Source organism: Bison bison, unplaced genomic scaffold (genome assembly GCF_000754665.1).
Source record: "Bison bison bison isolate TAMUID 2011002044 unplaced genomic scaffold, Bison_UMD1.0 scf7180017864533, whole genome shotgun sequence".
NCBI classification, from domain to species: Eukaryota; Metazoa; Chordata; class Mammalia; order Artiodactyla; family Bovidae; genus Bison; species Bison bison.
The window spans coordinates 5,165,058-5,183,329 of record NW_011495082.1 but is presented as its reverse complement, the minus strand read 5'-3'; the positions used below and the strand labels follow the sequence as shown (position 1 = coordinate 5,183,329).

Sequence of the window (18,272 nt, the reverse complement as noted above, 5' to 3'; positions counted from 1 at the left end):
CATTGGCTGGTTAATGTTCTTGCTGGAAGTAGCTACAGGGTGCCAAGCTGTTGTAGATTACAGTGTAAACATGGCTCCCTCGGCTGTCTCCATACTGTTATTTATGTAACCCAGGCCTGTGTTTCTGTAGTTAACCCTAGTTGCTATGGTTTAAGCAATCTGATCACACATTTGATTGCTACTGAGTTTGGGTTAAATTAAAATTTCAAGGTGTTTACATTAACCCCCATCAGATTACATCTTTCACTCTCATTTTCAAGCTGTCACAGTACAGTTTCACCATATTTGTTCTACCTGTACTCTTAGCACAGGCAGCTTATATTTTAGCTAGCTTTTGAGCTCTGTATCATCTGTATACCTAATAAAACAGCTTCCTGTGTCTTCATCCAGGTCATTCATCAAAAACTGAATAGGTCAGGGACATGGACAGAGGCCTTCAGCAAACCTCTAAGGACCTCGGGATGCACATAAAAAGTTCAAATCAGATAAACGGCTAAAGAGGACCAGAGAATCTTGCAAATGCGACTTTAATTTCAGCAAGTATTTGTTTTATGCTGTACAGTTTAGCTTTGCTTTTTAATTGTTTGGTGGGAGGTTGGAGAACACCATAAACCTTCCATAATTAGGACTTCTCAAAGAGTTATAAAACAATAATTCTATGAGGTAGGAATTACTGTCCCCATAAGGCAGATGTGGAAACAAAACTTGGCGAGAGTCAATAACTTGATTAAGGTTACAAAGGTAATGACGGAGCCAGAATTCAAACCCAGATGCAGGTCTCTAATTGTTCCAACTAGTTCTATTAACCAAACAGTTCTGTTTTCTTCTCCTTCAAAAGTGAAGTGAAGTCGCTCAGTCATGTCCGACTCTTTGTGACCCCACGGCAGGCTCCTCCATCCATGGGATTTTCGAGGCAAGAAAACTGGAGTGGGTTGCCATTTCCTTCTCCATTCTCCTTCAGAACTAACTATAGTATCATACCTGGGAAAAGGTCCCTGCCTTGAGTCTGTACAGTGTTCTCTCTTAATAGTATCTCCTCACTTTCCTCCAAAATTGCCAGATGGTAGAAATCCTACATTCTCCTTATTAAACAAGAAAAAAGAATATGCAAGGGCCTGAACGCATCTGTTTACATAAAAAAGTTCACAAGCATACTCAGAAACACATAGGAGACTATTTCTCATGAAAGACTGAACGTTACGACCATGTAGAAATCATTTTCAAAGGAAGCATATTTTAGTTGACCTATTGAACTAGTGACATTAATAGTGCTTAAGTGGATCCAGTTCTCACATTAGCCTCTTTATCAAGCAAATCAGCACTGGGCAGTAGAATCTGGAGTTTGAGTCAGAAAAGGAGTATTCAAATCTCTCCTCAACACTTCCCAGTTCCTCAGGAGAGTACGCTGGGTCTCTCGTGGTCTTACTCTGTACTCTCCCAAAGTGATCTCTTCTAAAGCAATGGCTCCATTTTCCAACTCTAAGCCAAAAGTCATCTAGTGTATTTCTCTAGCATGCACCTCTGTTCTGGAATTTACCATTCCACTTCTCTCAGAGTCTCCACTGGAGAACTCACAAGAACTTTACACTCAGCTTGTCTTAAAAAAAAACAAAACAAAACTCACCATCTTTCGCCAATCTCCAGCAATCATTATTTCAGTTCAAGGCACCGCTATCCATCCATTCACTCACACTGGAAACTTGGGTAAGCAACCTTCTGCACTACTACTAATAAATCTCTAATCCTGAAGTCCTACTTTAAAAACCAATTTTCAGAAGCTGTTCACTCCGCTTTGTCCCTTCTGTTCCTCTCTGGTTCACACCACTATGTTCTTTCCCCAGAATCCAGCTAAAGCTGCTTAAATGGTTCCTGTATCAACTCTTTCCTGAGCTCAATTCACTACAACAGGGAGTTTTTCTAAAATCCAAATCTCATCATGTCACTCTTTTGCTTAAAAATAATTCCATTGACTTCCCCTAGGAAAAAAAATTAAAGTTTCTTACTATGTCTTATAGGACCCACATCACAAGCCTCATCTCCTACCAGTCACTTACAAAACTCTACTAGATCTCTTCCCACTTCCTCAGATTCACTATGCTTTCTAATGCTGTACAGTTTGGAAGGGTTTTCTTACACTGATCTCCTGGGAATGCAGTGATGGACATATGGAATTACTTCCATTTCAGTATAAAGAATATCAGATATAAAGGCCACTCCCTCCAGATGCCCTGGAAAGTTGCATGGGGTAGAAGGAGGAAATGAGGTACCAACCTGGATGAGCATCCAGCTAAACTGGCACAGATACAGGTAATGTGTGACTGCGGCAATGGCTGAACAGCTCTCCTCTGTGAGTCGGGGACTTGCATATGCAGACGCCAGAAATACAATCTGTAAGAAACAAATACCTTTATTTTTAAATCATGTTAAAGTCAATCAAGAATATTTTTAAAAACCAATTTTCTTATTCGAATTGATGATTCAATGACTCAAAGGGAAAATAAGTTGATTTGTTGCCCAAACTGAGAAGTCATCCTAAAACAAAAATACATGGGTTTTTATGTGTCTAAGAAAAAAATTAATGATATGAAATTATGCTACATGCTGTTTTGGACTGTCATTGGAAATTCTCATAGAGTAAATTTTGTTCTTATCATGGATGGACAAAAATCATATGAAATATATTTACTTAAGTACAAATGAGAAAATAGAGTGGAAGTACCATTCTTTACGTAAGTCAAACCTCATAGGAGAGAAAAAAAAAAGAGAGGCAAAATTTCTAAGTTTATTATCATCTGCATCATCTCATTAGGAAGTAATTCATGTAACAAAATAGACTTAAAATAAATTTTAAATTTCAAAGCCTACAGTTACCCTAATTCTTGGATTTTTATTTCAACTGCCTTCAAGTCTGTTCAGAAGTATCCTTCACAATAAGATCTCTCTTGACTACACTATTGAAAATTACATCCCCTTTTCTTGTTTATTTCGCACTCACGTGATCATCTGACTCTTTTTTTTTTTAATAGCACTTGCCACTTTCTAACACGTTCTGTAATTTATTTCTTATGTTTCTTGGTCATTTTTAGTCTCACTTATTAGAATGTAATCCCTGTAAAGGCAGAATCACTGAATGTTTTACTCACTGTTGTACCCAACTCACATAGCCCAGTATCTGGAACATAGTAGGTAAATCTTTTATTGGAGGTACTCAATAAGTACTTGTTGAATAAATGGATAAATAAACAAAGTGAAACACTCCTGTGATTTCTATTATTTTGTATTTTCTCTATTATATGACTACTGTGTTAAATTTTATAATGGAAAGTACACACAGCAAGGGAAACTTTACAGCAATAACAACATACTGTAACATTGCAAGGAATAAATTCCCTCCCTCTTTAGTTCAGAGACCAAGTTTTCTTGACTTAATATTTTTATAAGCTACCACTATGCCTGAAACATGCCTGAAATGTTCAATAAATGATTGTTGAAAGAAAGAAAGAAAGATAGATTCCAAAATGATAGAGGGGTGTTGAAAGGAGAAAACTGACTTATGTCTCAAAATAGCACAGCTTCTAAAAAGGAAATACAAATATCACTAGTGCTTCTTGGATTAAAAAAAAAAGAATAATTTGCTCAAAATCAAATCAGAGTATTGTTTCTATTGCCCCTCCCCATCTACTTGTCCCAAACATGTGCACATTAAATTTTCTCAAAAATTTCTGCCCGCAAGTTTTCCCAGGATGGCATCACTGTGGCGAATGACAGGATCTGGGACGAGACTTCACATGCTTCCAGCACCACTATCTCACAGGGAAAGACTAACCATAACCAGTCTCCTCAGCCAATTACAGGAGAACCAAAATGCTAATTCATAAATTTACAATCATATGTATCTCATGCCATGCTGACTCTTCCCTCTTTGGAATTATTTATTGAGTACTTCCTGTACCAAGTACAGGAGAAAAAGAATCCTGCTTTTTTTTTTTCTTTTTCAAGCTATGGACACTGAACAAGTCAGTTTACCCTTTGGGGACTAATTCCCTCATCAGTAATAAGGAGGAGGTTAGAAAAAATTAACTGTAAAGTCCGTTTCTACTTCAAAATTCCAGTATTCTTTTTCAAATGAGAAATATTCCTATTTCATTTTTTTGTTTATTTAGTTCTAGGTTGGGAGTATACGTTGCTCACAATAAAATAAAAGCAGACACTAAGAATGAATGTAGCATTATTTCCTAACAATCTGGTATAAATGAGTTCCCTGAATAAACAAAGTCAACAAATTCCGTTTCCAGAACATATCACAAATAGCTTTTGATTTAATTAGGGCTTACCTTAAAAACATACTCAGATTTTCCTAGACTTTCAGCTTCTAAGTTCTGAGTTGTAATTTGTCATAAATTTAACCTTCCTAAATTGTACAAATGGTTTCTTTACCAGCTGAGCCACAGGGAAGGCCAAGAATACTGGAGTGGGTAGCCTATTCCTTCTTCAGCAGATCTTCTCAACCCAGGATCAAACCAGGGTCTCCTGCATTGCAGGCGGATTCTTTACCAGCTGAGCTATCAGGGAAGTCCATTCTCTTAACACTCTCATCAAAACACTAATGAACAATAAACACCAGAAACTGTGCCTCAAAAGATTCAAGAGACACAGAGCTATGAGATTCAGCCCCCCCCAAAATAATAATTTCAAAATTGTATGTTTTCCTTTTTACAGAGTGGCATCTTTTCATAAAGTCTTTATAAGAGTACTTATAAACCTCTCATTCAGATTCTATAGTATAGACTGTGTTGAATTTACTCTGTATTTTTGTTCCAATCAACCTGAATAGTTTGTTAGGTAGAACAATAAAACAAACCAGCCTAATTGAAACTGTAGGGCTTCCCTGGTGGCTCAGAAGGTAAACAATCTGCCTGTAATGCAGAAGACCTGGATTTGATCTCTGGGTCGGGAAGATTCCCTGGAGAAGAGAATGGCTACCTACTCCAGTATTCTTGCCTGGAGAATTCCACGGACAGAGGACCCCGGCGGGCTACAGTCCACGGGTTGCAAAGAGTCAGACATGACTGAGAGACTAACATTTTCACTTTTCATTTTCCAAACTATAATTGAATATGCTTAGTTTTATGCATTCTATGAAACTATTTCTAAGTGGTACACTAATTTAAATGATTCTTATTCTTCTCAATGTTTATTTCTTTGAAACAAACCAGTGCAAGTCATTGTTCAAAACTGTATTTACTTTCAAAATCCAATTTTAATTAACACCTAAAATCTCATTCTTAAGATACTTCTTCATGTTTTATTATGTTGTAATTTTTTCTAAATCATAAGACTAGTTACAAACCTATTGTGTAAACTATGAATGTTCTTCCAGAATGTTCTCTAAGAGAAATGCTTTTTCTCTTAATGGGAAAAGATTGATAGATTGATAAGCAAGAGAAGGCTGAGCTCTTAATAAACAGTACAAAAACAGGGATGAACTAAGAATACTTGGAGAACCAGCAATTACACAATATTGGGCCTATCTACAACTAAATTAAAATGAATTAAAATACAAATTAATGAAAGTAAAATAAAATCTAGCATATTTGGCTCACATATCCTTAAGACACATAACCTAAGAGACAGGAAGTTTACCACTGTTTTTTTACTCAAACACATAGAGATGTCCAGGAAAAAGGGATATTATTAATTAGTTCTCTGGATACACTAAGCTGAACACCATAGGAGGAAACAATAATTTTTTCAATGGTTCTCCATCAATCAGGTGTTGATTCATTCGGTAAGCAAGTGTTGGAGTGCCTACCATCTACAAAGCACTATACTATCTATGCAAGATGAAGAATATGATGCCAGAAAACAGTGTAAATTGAGGTGCTACATATTTTCTCTTGGTTTGCATGTGTGTGAGCACACGTGTATGCATGTCACATACTAATGCTGTGAAGTCATTATTGTTTCCATCTCAATTTAGTAAATGATGACAGAGGATCTGATAGGAGAACTAACTTGTTTAAGGGTCACTGAACAAACATTAAAGTGGGACTCAAATCCTGGTGTTCTGATTTGTAAAACCAGTGTTCTTTCTAGAACATCATGCTGCTGCTCCCCAAGCTATTCAACATCAAGCAGGAGTCCTATCTCAAAGTCCTGAAATTCTAGTTTAGTGTTTGTTTCTCAACGTTTTTTAACCCATGGGCCACCGCAGGTTCCCAATAGCAACAGAACATAATAACTATGGCAAATATAACATTACTCTGAATTCTATATTGATACAACATATGTACATCTTAACTAAAAGAAAACTGTATTCCCAAAAGAGAATATCTGATATATTTTGTTGACAACTTATTAAATTCTTTCTTCTTCTGGTTGATTAGAGATCTATTATAACAGCTAAGGGAAGACATAGGCTTCCCTGGTGGTTCGGCTGGTAAATAATCCACCTGCAATACGGGAGACCTGGGTTCAACCTCTGGGTTGGGAAGATCCCCTGGAGAAGGGAAAGGCTACCCACTCCAGTATTCTGGCCTAGAGATTTCCACAGACTGTATAGTCCATGGGGTTGCAAAGAGTCAGACACGACTGAGCGACTTTCACACACACACACACACACACACACAGGGAGGACATGGAGGGAAATAATTCTTTTTTCACTTCAAATATATAGCACGTGTCTCTTCTTCCTTGGGCTAAATAATAACAAATAATAAAAGCTGGTTTTCCTGTAGACTCCATTTCTCAGTACTCCTTTATACACACTCCTGCTACCATCCCCTCCCTTTACCACACACATTCCCTCTCCTCTCTCTATGAAACAGTCTTCTCTCTACTCTCCATCGTACCCAAACCTACTCAGTTTTTACAGAAGCAGCTCAAATTTCACCTACTCTGGTCATGACAGACTCCCAGACTTTTCTATTTTTTTGAGTGCTAACAGCACTTGCTGAGCATTTATACTGGGCCAAAAGTTGTCCTTTCGAACAGGGAAGTTCCTAGGAGGAAGCAAGACATGCACATACGATGCAATAAAATATGACAGGTGCTGAAGTAGAGGATGGTGTGAAACCTCAGGGGAATGCAAAGTCAAGGCTGAATAGTTATGCTTGTGTATGGAAGTCAGAGGAATATTCAAAGAGGAAACAATGCAGTGGCTTGGCCTTACCTTCTCTTCCTCAGGATCCTTCGTATTCCAAACCTGCTGCTCTAACCGCATTGATTGCCCTTCTCTAAAACATGTTCACATCATCTCTCAACTCTTTGCTTTTGTTCGTTGTCTTCTGTGTAGCTTGAATTTTTGTCTGAGCTTTCTCTATTCAAAATTATGTCCATTTTTCAAGGTGTAGTGGAAATGTCAACTCTATCATATGGCTATTTCCTTCAACCATAAATAACCATTTCAAGCTCTGAATTTTTAAAGACAGGATTCTGTTATAACAATGAATCCATTTTGCTATCCAATTCTCCCAATTCTTAGATTACAAATTAACTTTAATCTCCTGGAAAACTGTCACCTCCTTAAAGGCAACAATCCAGTAATATCCTCTATTATTATTATTTTGAATATATTTTTAAGAAGGAAAACATTATTAAGTATTCAGTATCCCATACAGCCTCTATCATGATTTTGAGCATAGTATTTTCTTAAACAGTGTTATTGACGTATGATTGACAGACAATAAATGGGACATATATAATCTGTATGATTCAATTAGTTTTGACCTGTGAAACCATCTTCACAATCAAGATAATTAACGTATCACGCCCCAAGCTTCCTCACGACCTTTGTAGTACCTCCTTGCACCACCACCACATTGCACATCGTCAGGCAACCTGTTTTCTGTCACTACACATTAGTTTCATTTACTAGAATTCCATGTTAATGGAAACACGTATACTCTTTTCTTTCTGGCTTATTTTACTCAGCATCATTATTGTGAAATTCATCCAAAATAATGTATCAATGGTTTACTCTCTTTTTATTGTTGAGTAATATTCTAATAACGTGTCCTATCACCTGTTGACGGATATTCGGGTTGTTTCCAGTTTTTGGCTTTTATGAAGAAAAGCTGCTATCAATGTACAAATCTTAGTATGGACATATGCTTTCATTTATCTTGAGTAAATACTTAGGAGAGAAATGGCTGGACCATATGCTGTGTATTTAATCTTTTAAAAACCTGATTAAGGGACTTACCTGGTGGTCCAGTGGTTAAGAATTCACCCAGCAATGCAGGGAACGTGTGTTCAATCCCTTGTCTAGAAAGATTCCACATGCTATATGGTGCAACTAAGCCTGCATACCACTAATACTGGAACCACGATCTACAGCCATCAAGCTACAGCTACTGAGCCCACATGTTGCAACTCATGAACTATATACTAACAACTAACTATTAGAGAAATTAAGAAAATAGTCCCCTTTACATCTGCATCAATAAGAATAAAATATCTAGGAACAAATCTAACTAAGAAGATAAAAGACCTGAAATTGAAGAAGACACAAACTGATGGAAAGATAAACCATGCTCATGAATTAGAAGAATTAATATTGTTAAAATGACCATACTACTCAAAGCCATCTACAGATTCAATGCAATGGCTATCCAAATACCCATAACATTTTTCACAAAACTAGAACAAATAGTTCTAAAATTTGTATGAAAACATATAAGACCATGAATAGCTGAAACAATCTTGAGGAAGAAGAACAAAGTTGGAGGTATCACATTCCTTGATTTCAAACTATACTACAAAGCTACAGTCATCAAAGCAGTATAACACTGGCACAAAAACAGACACATAGATTAATGACCTAGAACAGAGAGTCCAGGAACGAATCCACACTTATATGAACAATTAATCTATGACAAATGAGGCAAAAATATACACAGGGAAAAGACAGCCTCTTTAGTAACCGGTTTTGGGAAAACCGGTCAGCTACACTCAAAAGACTCAAACTGGGTTACTCTCTCACACTATGCATAAAACTAAATTCAAAAACAGATCAAAGACTTAAATATAAAACCTGAAACCATAAAATTTCTAGAAGAAAACAGAGGCGAGCTCTTTGACAGTGGTCTCAGTAATACATTTCAGTCTCAGTATTTTTGGATGTGTCTCCTCATTTGCAGAGAACAAAAGCAAAAATAAACAGACGAGACTACATCAAACTAAAGAAGGAAACTATTGGCAAAATGAAAAGGCCATCTACTAAACAGGGGAAAATATTTACAAATGATACACTTGATAAGGAATTAACATTCAAAATATATAAAGAGCTCATACAACTCTTCTTCAAATAAAACCAAACAACCTTAAAAATTAAGGTTGTTAAAAATAGGTTGTTGATTAAAAAATAGGTGGAGGATCTGAATAGACATTTTTCCGAAGAAGAGATACAGATGGCACATGAAAAGACACTCAACATCATTAATCATGATGGGCTGTGCTTAGTCGCTCGGTCGTGTTCAACTCTTTGTGACCCCATGGACTGTAACCCGCCAGGCTCCTCTGTCCCTCTGTCTTGCCTGGGGATTCTCCAGGCAAGAATACTGGAGTGGGTTGCCATGCCCTCCTCCAGGGGATCTTCACAACCCAGGGATTGAACCCAGGTTTCCAGCATTGCAGGCAGATTCTTTACCATCTGAGCCACCAAGGAAGCCCAAGAATACTTTACCAGCTGAGCTACTCAGGATGCCCCATTAATCGTGAGGGACATGCAAATCAAAACCACAATGGGATATCACGGCACACCTGTCAGAATGGCTGTCAAAAGGACCACAGATAACAAATGTTGGCAAAGTTGTAGAGCAAAAGGAACCCCTGTACACTGCTGATGGGAATGCAAGTTGGTGCAGTCCCTATGGAAAACAGTATGATGGTGCCTCAAAAAATTAAAAATGGAATTACCATATAACCTACCAATTCCACTAAGGAATTTGGGGCATTAACCCAGGGAAAACAAAAATACTAATTAGAAAAGATACATGCATCCCTCTGTTCATTGCAGCATTATTTACAATAGCTAATATATGGAAGAAGATATGGAAGGAACCTAAGTGCCAATCAATAGGTGTGTGTGTGTGTGTGTGTGTGTGTGTGTGTGAAAGAGATATTGGAATATTATTCAGCCATAGAAGAGAATGAAATCTTGCCATTTACAACAACATGAATGGACTTAGTCGGTATTATGCCAAGTAAAATAAGTCAGAGGAAGACAAGTACTATATTATTTCACTTGTGCATGGAATATAAAAAAATAAAAATGACCAAGCATAACAAAACAGAAATAGATATACAGATTCAGAGAACAAACAGGTGGTTGCCAGAGTGGAGGGAAGCGAGTGGAGCAAAGAAGTGGGTGAGGGAGATTAAAAGGCTGTTTACAAAGAATGGTTCTACATTTAAAACTTGAGAAATTTTCAGGAAAATGTTTAAAATCATACAGTCTATTTTCAAGGATTCACAGTAAGTGATGAAATTTTATTCATTCTTTCCTCAGTAAAGCAAAAGGAACAAGTATCTTCAAAATTCTGTATCACTTTAAAAAGAATTCAAAATTCTGCCTTGTTCCTGACTTGGTCTTGAAAAATTAGCGATCTCATCTTCTCTCTACAACCCAGTTCAACTAGTTACCTAGTAGGCATAGAGTATCTAGCACTGAGGCGGGCTCTATGGAAGACACTAAGGAGCGGAAGAAATGTTTCCTAGTTGGGAACAATGGATTACCTAGAAGCAGAGACGAGATGTTCTATATCAAGGCTGAGTCCCACACAAGATTCCCTCTCTCCTACTCTTTTTATGCCTTAATCACGAACTTTATAAAGTGATCATTCTTTGTTCTGCCAAGTAGGAATAAGGATATAAAAGAAGATTGAGGCTTATTTCTATCAACGGTAGTAAAATGAAATAGTCAGCATTAATGTTTAGCTCAACTAGCCATTTCATCTGCAGGAAGAGGACATTATTTATAATAGATTATTAATTTTTTGAAGATTTTCTTGATGTGGGCCGTTTTTAAAGTTTTTATTGAATTTGCCACAATATTGCTTCTGTGTTATGTTTTGGTTTTTTGGCCACGAGGCATGTGAGATCATAGCTCCCTGACTGGGGACGGAACCCACTACTAACACTTTCACTTTCATAGCTATACATACATACTGTATATCTCTCTTTCTCCTTCTCACCATATATATATTCAGTTTTATCCAGGAGATGAATACAGTTCAAAATGAAGCACCAAACTTTTATATCTACTCATTACTGTATTCTTCATTGAAATAACTACCATAATTATGAATATATGGCCAGCTCTCCTAATATTTGGAACCATTCAATAGTTAAGATACTGATAGGAATTATGGAGCAGCTGTTGTACAAAGTTCAAGTTTAACAATGCATTATTCTGGAAATGGTTAATCAAGCATGAGTGAAGTCATCCCTCCTTTGTCAAAGAAGCTCCATATTAGAACACCATGTACTTTACTGAGTCACTTCCAAACAGTGAATGGAACATGCTCTATTTTAAAAACTAAGAGGACTGGGCTGGATGCAGGCTAATGTGCCTTACCACACTGCTCTAAAATATCATGATCTGTTTTTTTTGTTTTTTGTTTTGCTTCATTCTGACTTGTCATTTGAATGCATCTCAGAATATGTGGCTCAGACTTTAAACCAAATTCAGCCATCATGTGCACAGGTACTTTAAGATGCAGAGAACCCCTAGAGTTTACCTATATCAGAGAAAGGCAAGCACCCTCCCTTCTCTACACTCGTGTGTGCATGCTCAATAGCTCAGTGGTGTCCAACTCTTTCTTTGCGACCCCATGGACCATAGCCCATCAGGCTCCTCTGTCTATGGAATTTTGCAGGCAAGAATCCTAGAGGGGGTTGCATTTCCTACTCCAGGGGATCTTCCTGGCCCAGGGATTGAACTTGCATCTTCTGCATTGGCAGGCAGACTCTTTACTACTGAGCCACCTGGGAAGCCTTTCAACACCCACACTCATAACCAATTCCTTCTTCTGTGTCCTATTCTGGGATTCCACTCACCCATTTATTACCTCTACCATCTAAGCCCAATTCATTTTAAATTCGGTTTTTATAGTCATTAAAACAATTTCATGTACATGGTTTTTAAGTTTCAATTGTTTTAGAAGGTTGAGAACAGACCAGCTGTGCTCTAAGGCCTGCCGTGCACTCATTGTCCTGGGATTCCCCTTGCATTCCAGATTCTGAATTTCTATTTTCCTCCTCCTTCCTGTACTGAAGCACATCTCTAGTAGCTACATCAGTACACAGAGATCATTTTTTTTGAAGACTTGTATAACTGAGGTCTCGTTTGACTGTGTTATAAAAAACAATTTACAATCAGAATTCTAAAGTTACTCATTTTTGTCCTCTGGTGTTGCTGTTGAGATGTCTAAGACCATTCTAATCCCCAACATGTGACACTGGGCTGGGGGTGGGTGGATCCTCTGGAAATCCTTAGCTCTTTCGTTTTATTACAGTGTTCTGAAACGTCACAGTGATCTCACACCTTGTTTGGTTTTGTTTGCTAATCATTTTAAGGGCTCTTATGAATCATATTCTTCAATTCTGGCCATTTTTATTATATATTTCTTTGATAATTTCTTCCTCTCCATTGTCTCTTTTCATACTTTCTAGATCCATTATTAACTAGGTATTGGACCTTCTGGCCTGATTTCTTCTTTCCTTCTTCTTCTAAAAATATATTCTTTTTCTTTACTACCTCCTTGTTCCCCATCTATCTCATGAAGATACTCATAAGAAAAAAGTTTAACATTTTTAAGCTTAAAGTCTACCATATATACAGTAGATCTCAGGAACCTTTAATTGCAATTAGACAAAATTTTACATCTCTATATACCCACTATAAAATCACCATCAAGATCAAGATATAGAACATTTCCAACATTTCATAAGGTTCACTTATTTCCCTTCCCAGTTAATACCCAGTAGCTTCAAGAAAATCACCATACACACCTGTATTACCATCAGTTAGTTCTGCCTATTCTTAAACTTCATTCTGAATGGACTGTAGTATGTACTATTTCATATCTGGTTTATTTCTCTTAACAAACGTTTGTGAGACTCATCTATGTTGTTGTAATAATGTTTCACTCTTTTTAATTGCTGTGTAGTATTCCACTGAACGAATATACCAAAATGTATTCATTCTACTTCCTACGGACATTTGGGTTATCTACAATTTGGGAATATTATGCTTAAAACTCAACATTCAGAAAACTAACATCATGGCATACAGTCCCATCACTTCATGGCAAATAGATGGGGAAACAATGGAAACAGTGACAGACTTTATTTTCTTGGACTCCAAAATCACTGCAGATGGTGACTGCAAGCCATGAAATTAAAAGATGCGTGTTCCTTGGAAGAAAAGCTATGACCAACCTAGACAGCATATTAAAAAGCAGAGACATTAATTTGCCAACAAATGTCCATCTAGTCAAAGCTATAGTTTTTCCAGTAGTCATGTATGGATGTGAGAGCTGGACTATAAAGAAAGCTAAGCACTGCAAAATTGATGCTTTTGAACGGTGGTATTGGAGAAGACTCTTGAGAGTCCCTTGGATTGCAAGGAGATCAAACCAGTCAATCCTAAAGGACATCAACCCTGAATATTCACTGGAAGGATTGATGCTGAAGCTGAAGCTTTGATTCTCTGGCCACCTGATGTGAAGAACTGACCCTTTGGAAAAGACCCTGATGCTGGGAGGGATTGAGGGCAGGAGGAGAAGGGGACGACAGAGGATAAGATGACTGGATGGCATCACTGACTCGATAGATGTGATTTTGGGTGGACTCCAGGAGTTGGTGATAGACAGGGAGGCCTGGCATGCTGGAGTCCATGGTGCTGCAAAGATTCGGACACGAGTGAGTGACTGAACTGAACTGATGAATAAAGCTGTAATAAATATCTCACAGACTACTCTTTTATGACTTATTTATCTTGGGTACATATTTAAGAAGAAAATAGACTGTAGGATAGGTGTGTGCTTGTTTAGCAGAAATTCCCATTGGCAACACCTGGTATTGTATGTTTTTTCTGAATTTTAGTCATTCTGGTTGATGAACAATTGTGTATCATTCTGGTTCACATTCATTTTTAACCCTCTTTAACTAGGTTCCATGGTTACCAAGGAGCCACTAAGACTACTTTTTAGTATTCATGCAACTTGATCACTTTGATATTTTATGTTATTGGCATACCTTCCTTCTTTACATTTGCTTGCTTCTAAATCTCTTCCTTATACAACATAAAGATTTCATTCTTCTGAACCAAAGGGTCCTGGATTCAAATTTTAATATTACCAGTAGACAACAGTGATGTCAGGGAAGTTATTCAACTTTCTGAACTTCACTATATATATCTTTAAAATCAAGCTAACTATATTAATCTTGTGGGGTAGTTGTGAAGAATAAGTTATGTCACATGTAGCGTATCTCAAACTTCTACTGGAAAAGGATATGCATGTCTGACTCCTGGGAAGTCTGGGGCTGTATCCTTGACAAATACTTCTTTTGTGTGTGTATCATACTTAATCTTAAATACCGCATGTGTGCATACAGTATTCATGCATACACGAATTTTGCATACATGCCTGCTAAGTCACTCCAGTTTCGTGCAACTCTTTGCGACTCTATGGACTGTAGCCCGCCAAGCTCCTCTGTCCATGAGATTCTCCAGGCAAGAATACGGGAGTGGGTTGCCATGCCCTCCTCCAGGGGATCTTACCAACCCAGGGACAGAAACTGTGTCTCTTACGTCTCCTGCACTGGCAGCCGAGAAGGCAATGGCACCCCACTCCAGTACTCTTGCCTGGAAAATCCCATGGATAGAGGAGCCTGATAGGCTACAGTCCATGGGGTCGCTAAGAGGTGGACATGACTGAGCGACTTCATCTTCACTTTCCACTTTCATGCACTGGAGAAGGAAATGGCAACCCGCTCCAGTGTTCTTGCCTGGAGAATCCCAGGGACGGGGGAGCCTGGTGGGCTGCTGTCTATGGGGTTGCACAGAGTCAGACACGACTGAAGTGACTTTGCAGCAGCAGCAGTGTCACCTGGTAAGCCCATGTGAATTTTACATGTTGCTTAATATCATCATGCTTATCTAACTATATGTATATTAATTTTATTTTGCTGTAAAACAACACTGATAACTGATGATGTAGGAAGATAGGACCAACACATGGGTTCTCATTCACTCTGCAACACTGTCCTCCTTTATCCAGGGGATAAATATACCTGTGAAAAGAACAGACAATCTTGACCTTCTCCATGTTGTTTCAGAACCTGCATTCCCTTCCTTCTACCGCTCTTAAATAACAGTATTTCAGGCCTGCTTAGAATACTAAAGAAAAACAAAAAGGAGAAGAAAAATCTGTCTTTTGAACAAAAAGAAATTCAGTTCAATGGCCAGGGAAGGTCTTGCACTGTGTTGCTTAGGCATTTTGGAATTGCATTTAAAAAAATAAATAAATGGTGGCTCCTCCTAGTTTGAATAGTGGGACCCCAAAATTTATAACTACCTGGAACATTTCATTAGGAAACAGGGTCTTATAGATTCATTAGTTTAGATGAGGTCACACTGGCTTAGAGTAGGCCGTAAATCCAATGACTGACTGGTCCTGATAAGAAGACCATATGCAAACAGACTCATACACAGGAAAGAAGTCCATATGATGACAGAGGCAGCAACTAGAAGTGAAAAGCTGAAAGTCAAGAATGCTAAGGATCACTAGAAATCACCAAAAACTTTGAAGAGGCAAGGAAAGGTTCTTCCCTACAGTCTTTAGTGGGCACAGACCTGCTGACACTGTGATCTCAGATCTCTAGCCTCCAGGACTATGAGAGAATAAATTTCTGCACCACTGCCCCAACTGTGGTGCTTTGTTACAGCAACCCTAGGAAACGAGCACAGGTTCATCTTTCGATGGACAGCTCATGGGATGCCTCTTTGAAGAACTGACGTTTTAGCTGTCATCTTAAGACAAGAATGGAGGAGGGCATGGCAACCCACTCCAGTACTCTTGCCTGGAGAATCCCATGGACAGAGGAGCCTGGCCAACTACAGACCATGGGGTCGCCAAGAGTCGGACACAACTGAGTGACTAAGCACTAAAGACAAGAAAGTGGTGGCCAGGTAAGCGTAAGAGAGGTTTTGCAAGCCAAGGAAACACAGCACATGCCATGATTCCCAGGATGGAGAAGGGTCTATCAGGTTCAATAAGAGGAATGATTTGTCCAAGATGAGAAGACCAGGAAGAGAAGAACTGAGACTTGGTTCTAAGACTTCAGATTCAAAGACCAGGGGTTACAGCTCTCACACTACCTCCCAGATCTCAGAACAGCCTCAAAACAACCAACCAACTGGCCAATTCCCCCACCCATCCACCCCTCAGTGTTCAATTTTTTTTTGGCAATTAAAAGTGAAGTATGGCTAGAGGCTGAGCAGAGATTGCTGACAAAGGACATTTTTATGAGATAGGAGAAGGCTAGTACTAAAGAGCTATTCTACAATTTTTCCTCCTGGCCAAAGCACCCTAGAGAAACACGTGAAAACCAGCTTAATCAGTCTTCAAGTCTTAGTGATTATTTGTAGCTCCTAGTTGAAGAAGAGGCAGAAAAGGTTTCCTGGAGGCTGTAGCTCTGTGTGATTCAAAATCACCTAGAGGCAACCACTGTGAAACCTTCTTGAAATATTCATCAGGTCTCTGGCTTGATGAAAAAAGCTGAAAGGCTCATCTTTATCCTACACAAACTGTAGCTGTAGTATCATAGGCTAAAATCAGCTTTCGGGTAGGTTTTTGCTTGATCTGCTTAGTGCTTTTAAAAAATCCAAATATTTCACACAATAGTTTAGATACTCAATTTTTCTTAAAAAGTCAAAAGTCCTTGACATAGGGAATGATTAGTCAGAGTTGGGTAATGGCTTCCACTTAGAAAGGGCATACATTTACCAGTTACCATAGTCCCCAGGGCCACACTTAAATAGCTTTTCTGGTCTCCTGTAGGCATTTGGGTCTGTGAGTCTTGTTCTATAAAAATTAACTTTACAATCTCCAACCTGACCCTGCATTATCTGTCCATTTAAATCTCTCACTAGTCTCAAACGCAGAATCTACTATTAACCCTGAGAAACTCCTCATTCTTCTGTAAATATCTCATATTCATTTCTTTCTCAGCTTTCTTTTAGTCAAATCTACCCCTCCTCCAGGGAACACCATACGTTAAGCCATATATTTGACATTTAAGCCAAATATATCTGGCCCATTACTTTTCTAGAACTAACTCCTTATTATGTCTGCTAAAGTTTTCTTAATTGAATGCTGACTGGCATTGTTAATTAATTATCAAGTACATATATTTAAGCCAAAGGTTATACAGTGTTTTCATGAATGTCTTTCCTATCGTCTTAACACTTAAAATATTCATGGTTAGTTGTATAAAGTGTTTGATGAGTGAATGGTCTCAATGAGTCATCATCAAAGAAAGGTGGGCTAGTTAATAATTCTAATTATTCACACTTTTGGATTATATTCGCTAGGCTCTAGGCTTCACCCTCTTATTTTCAGACAATTCTTTACTATGAAGTAGCTAACAAAGAGTGGAGAGAATACAGAAGGGTATATAGTTTTCTTGCAAATGCTCTAACACAAGACTTTATGAGGAGAAAGACTGAAATCACTGGCTAAAATAAGGTTATCAGACTACCTTGGATTAACCAATTACATTATCAAAATTAAAAACCAATTGCATCATCATATTTTAACTTCCGTAATCATTATAACCCTATGAGTTAATCCTGGATTGCTTGTACTAAATGAGATGTCAAGTTAGCTATGGCTTTTATTTCATACGCACCTGAATTTAGACTATCCTTGTTCTGCATGAGAGTCGGCTCTGAAGTTGAATCTTTAAATTCCTAAGATAACTGTGTGGCTGAGAATGGGGGTTAGACCGTTCTCCCAATTCTGTCTCCAATCCCTGTATTTTCAGTTGGGGGACTAGATTGGCAGTGACTCCTAGAGCAGAAACCATCTAGCAGGTTTTAAATGGTTTTGGACTGTTGCCTGGTAGTAGTAAAACCACAATTAATGAGACAGAACTGATTTGAGAATGATGAGTTTGAAATATGCCAGAAGCTCCATATCCACACTCTTGCCCACTCAATTTAACTCATTCCTGAAGGTCGTTCTCATTAAAAAAAAAAAAAA

The 18,272-nt window shown here is 38.1% G+C and overlaps 1 protein-coding gene across 1 annotated transcript in view; it reads right to left on the bottom strand.

Moving 5' to 3' along the window:
• Positions 1-18,272, bottom strand: part of GPR98 (G protein-coupled receptor 98) — a 543,192-nt gene that overhangs the window by 186,924 nt on the left and 337,996 nt on the right. The window contains exon 84 of the mRNA XM_010831922.1: positions 2,272-2,388. Coding sequence (XP_010830224.1) covers positions 2,272-2,388 — 117 coding nt within the window. The remainder of the gene's footprint in view (positions 1-2,271; positions 2,389-18,272) is intronic.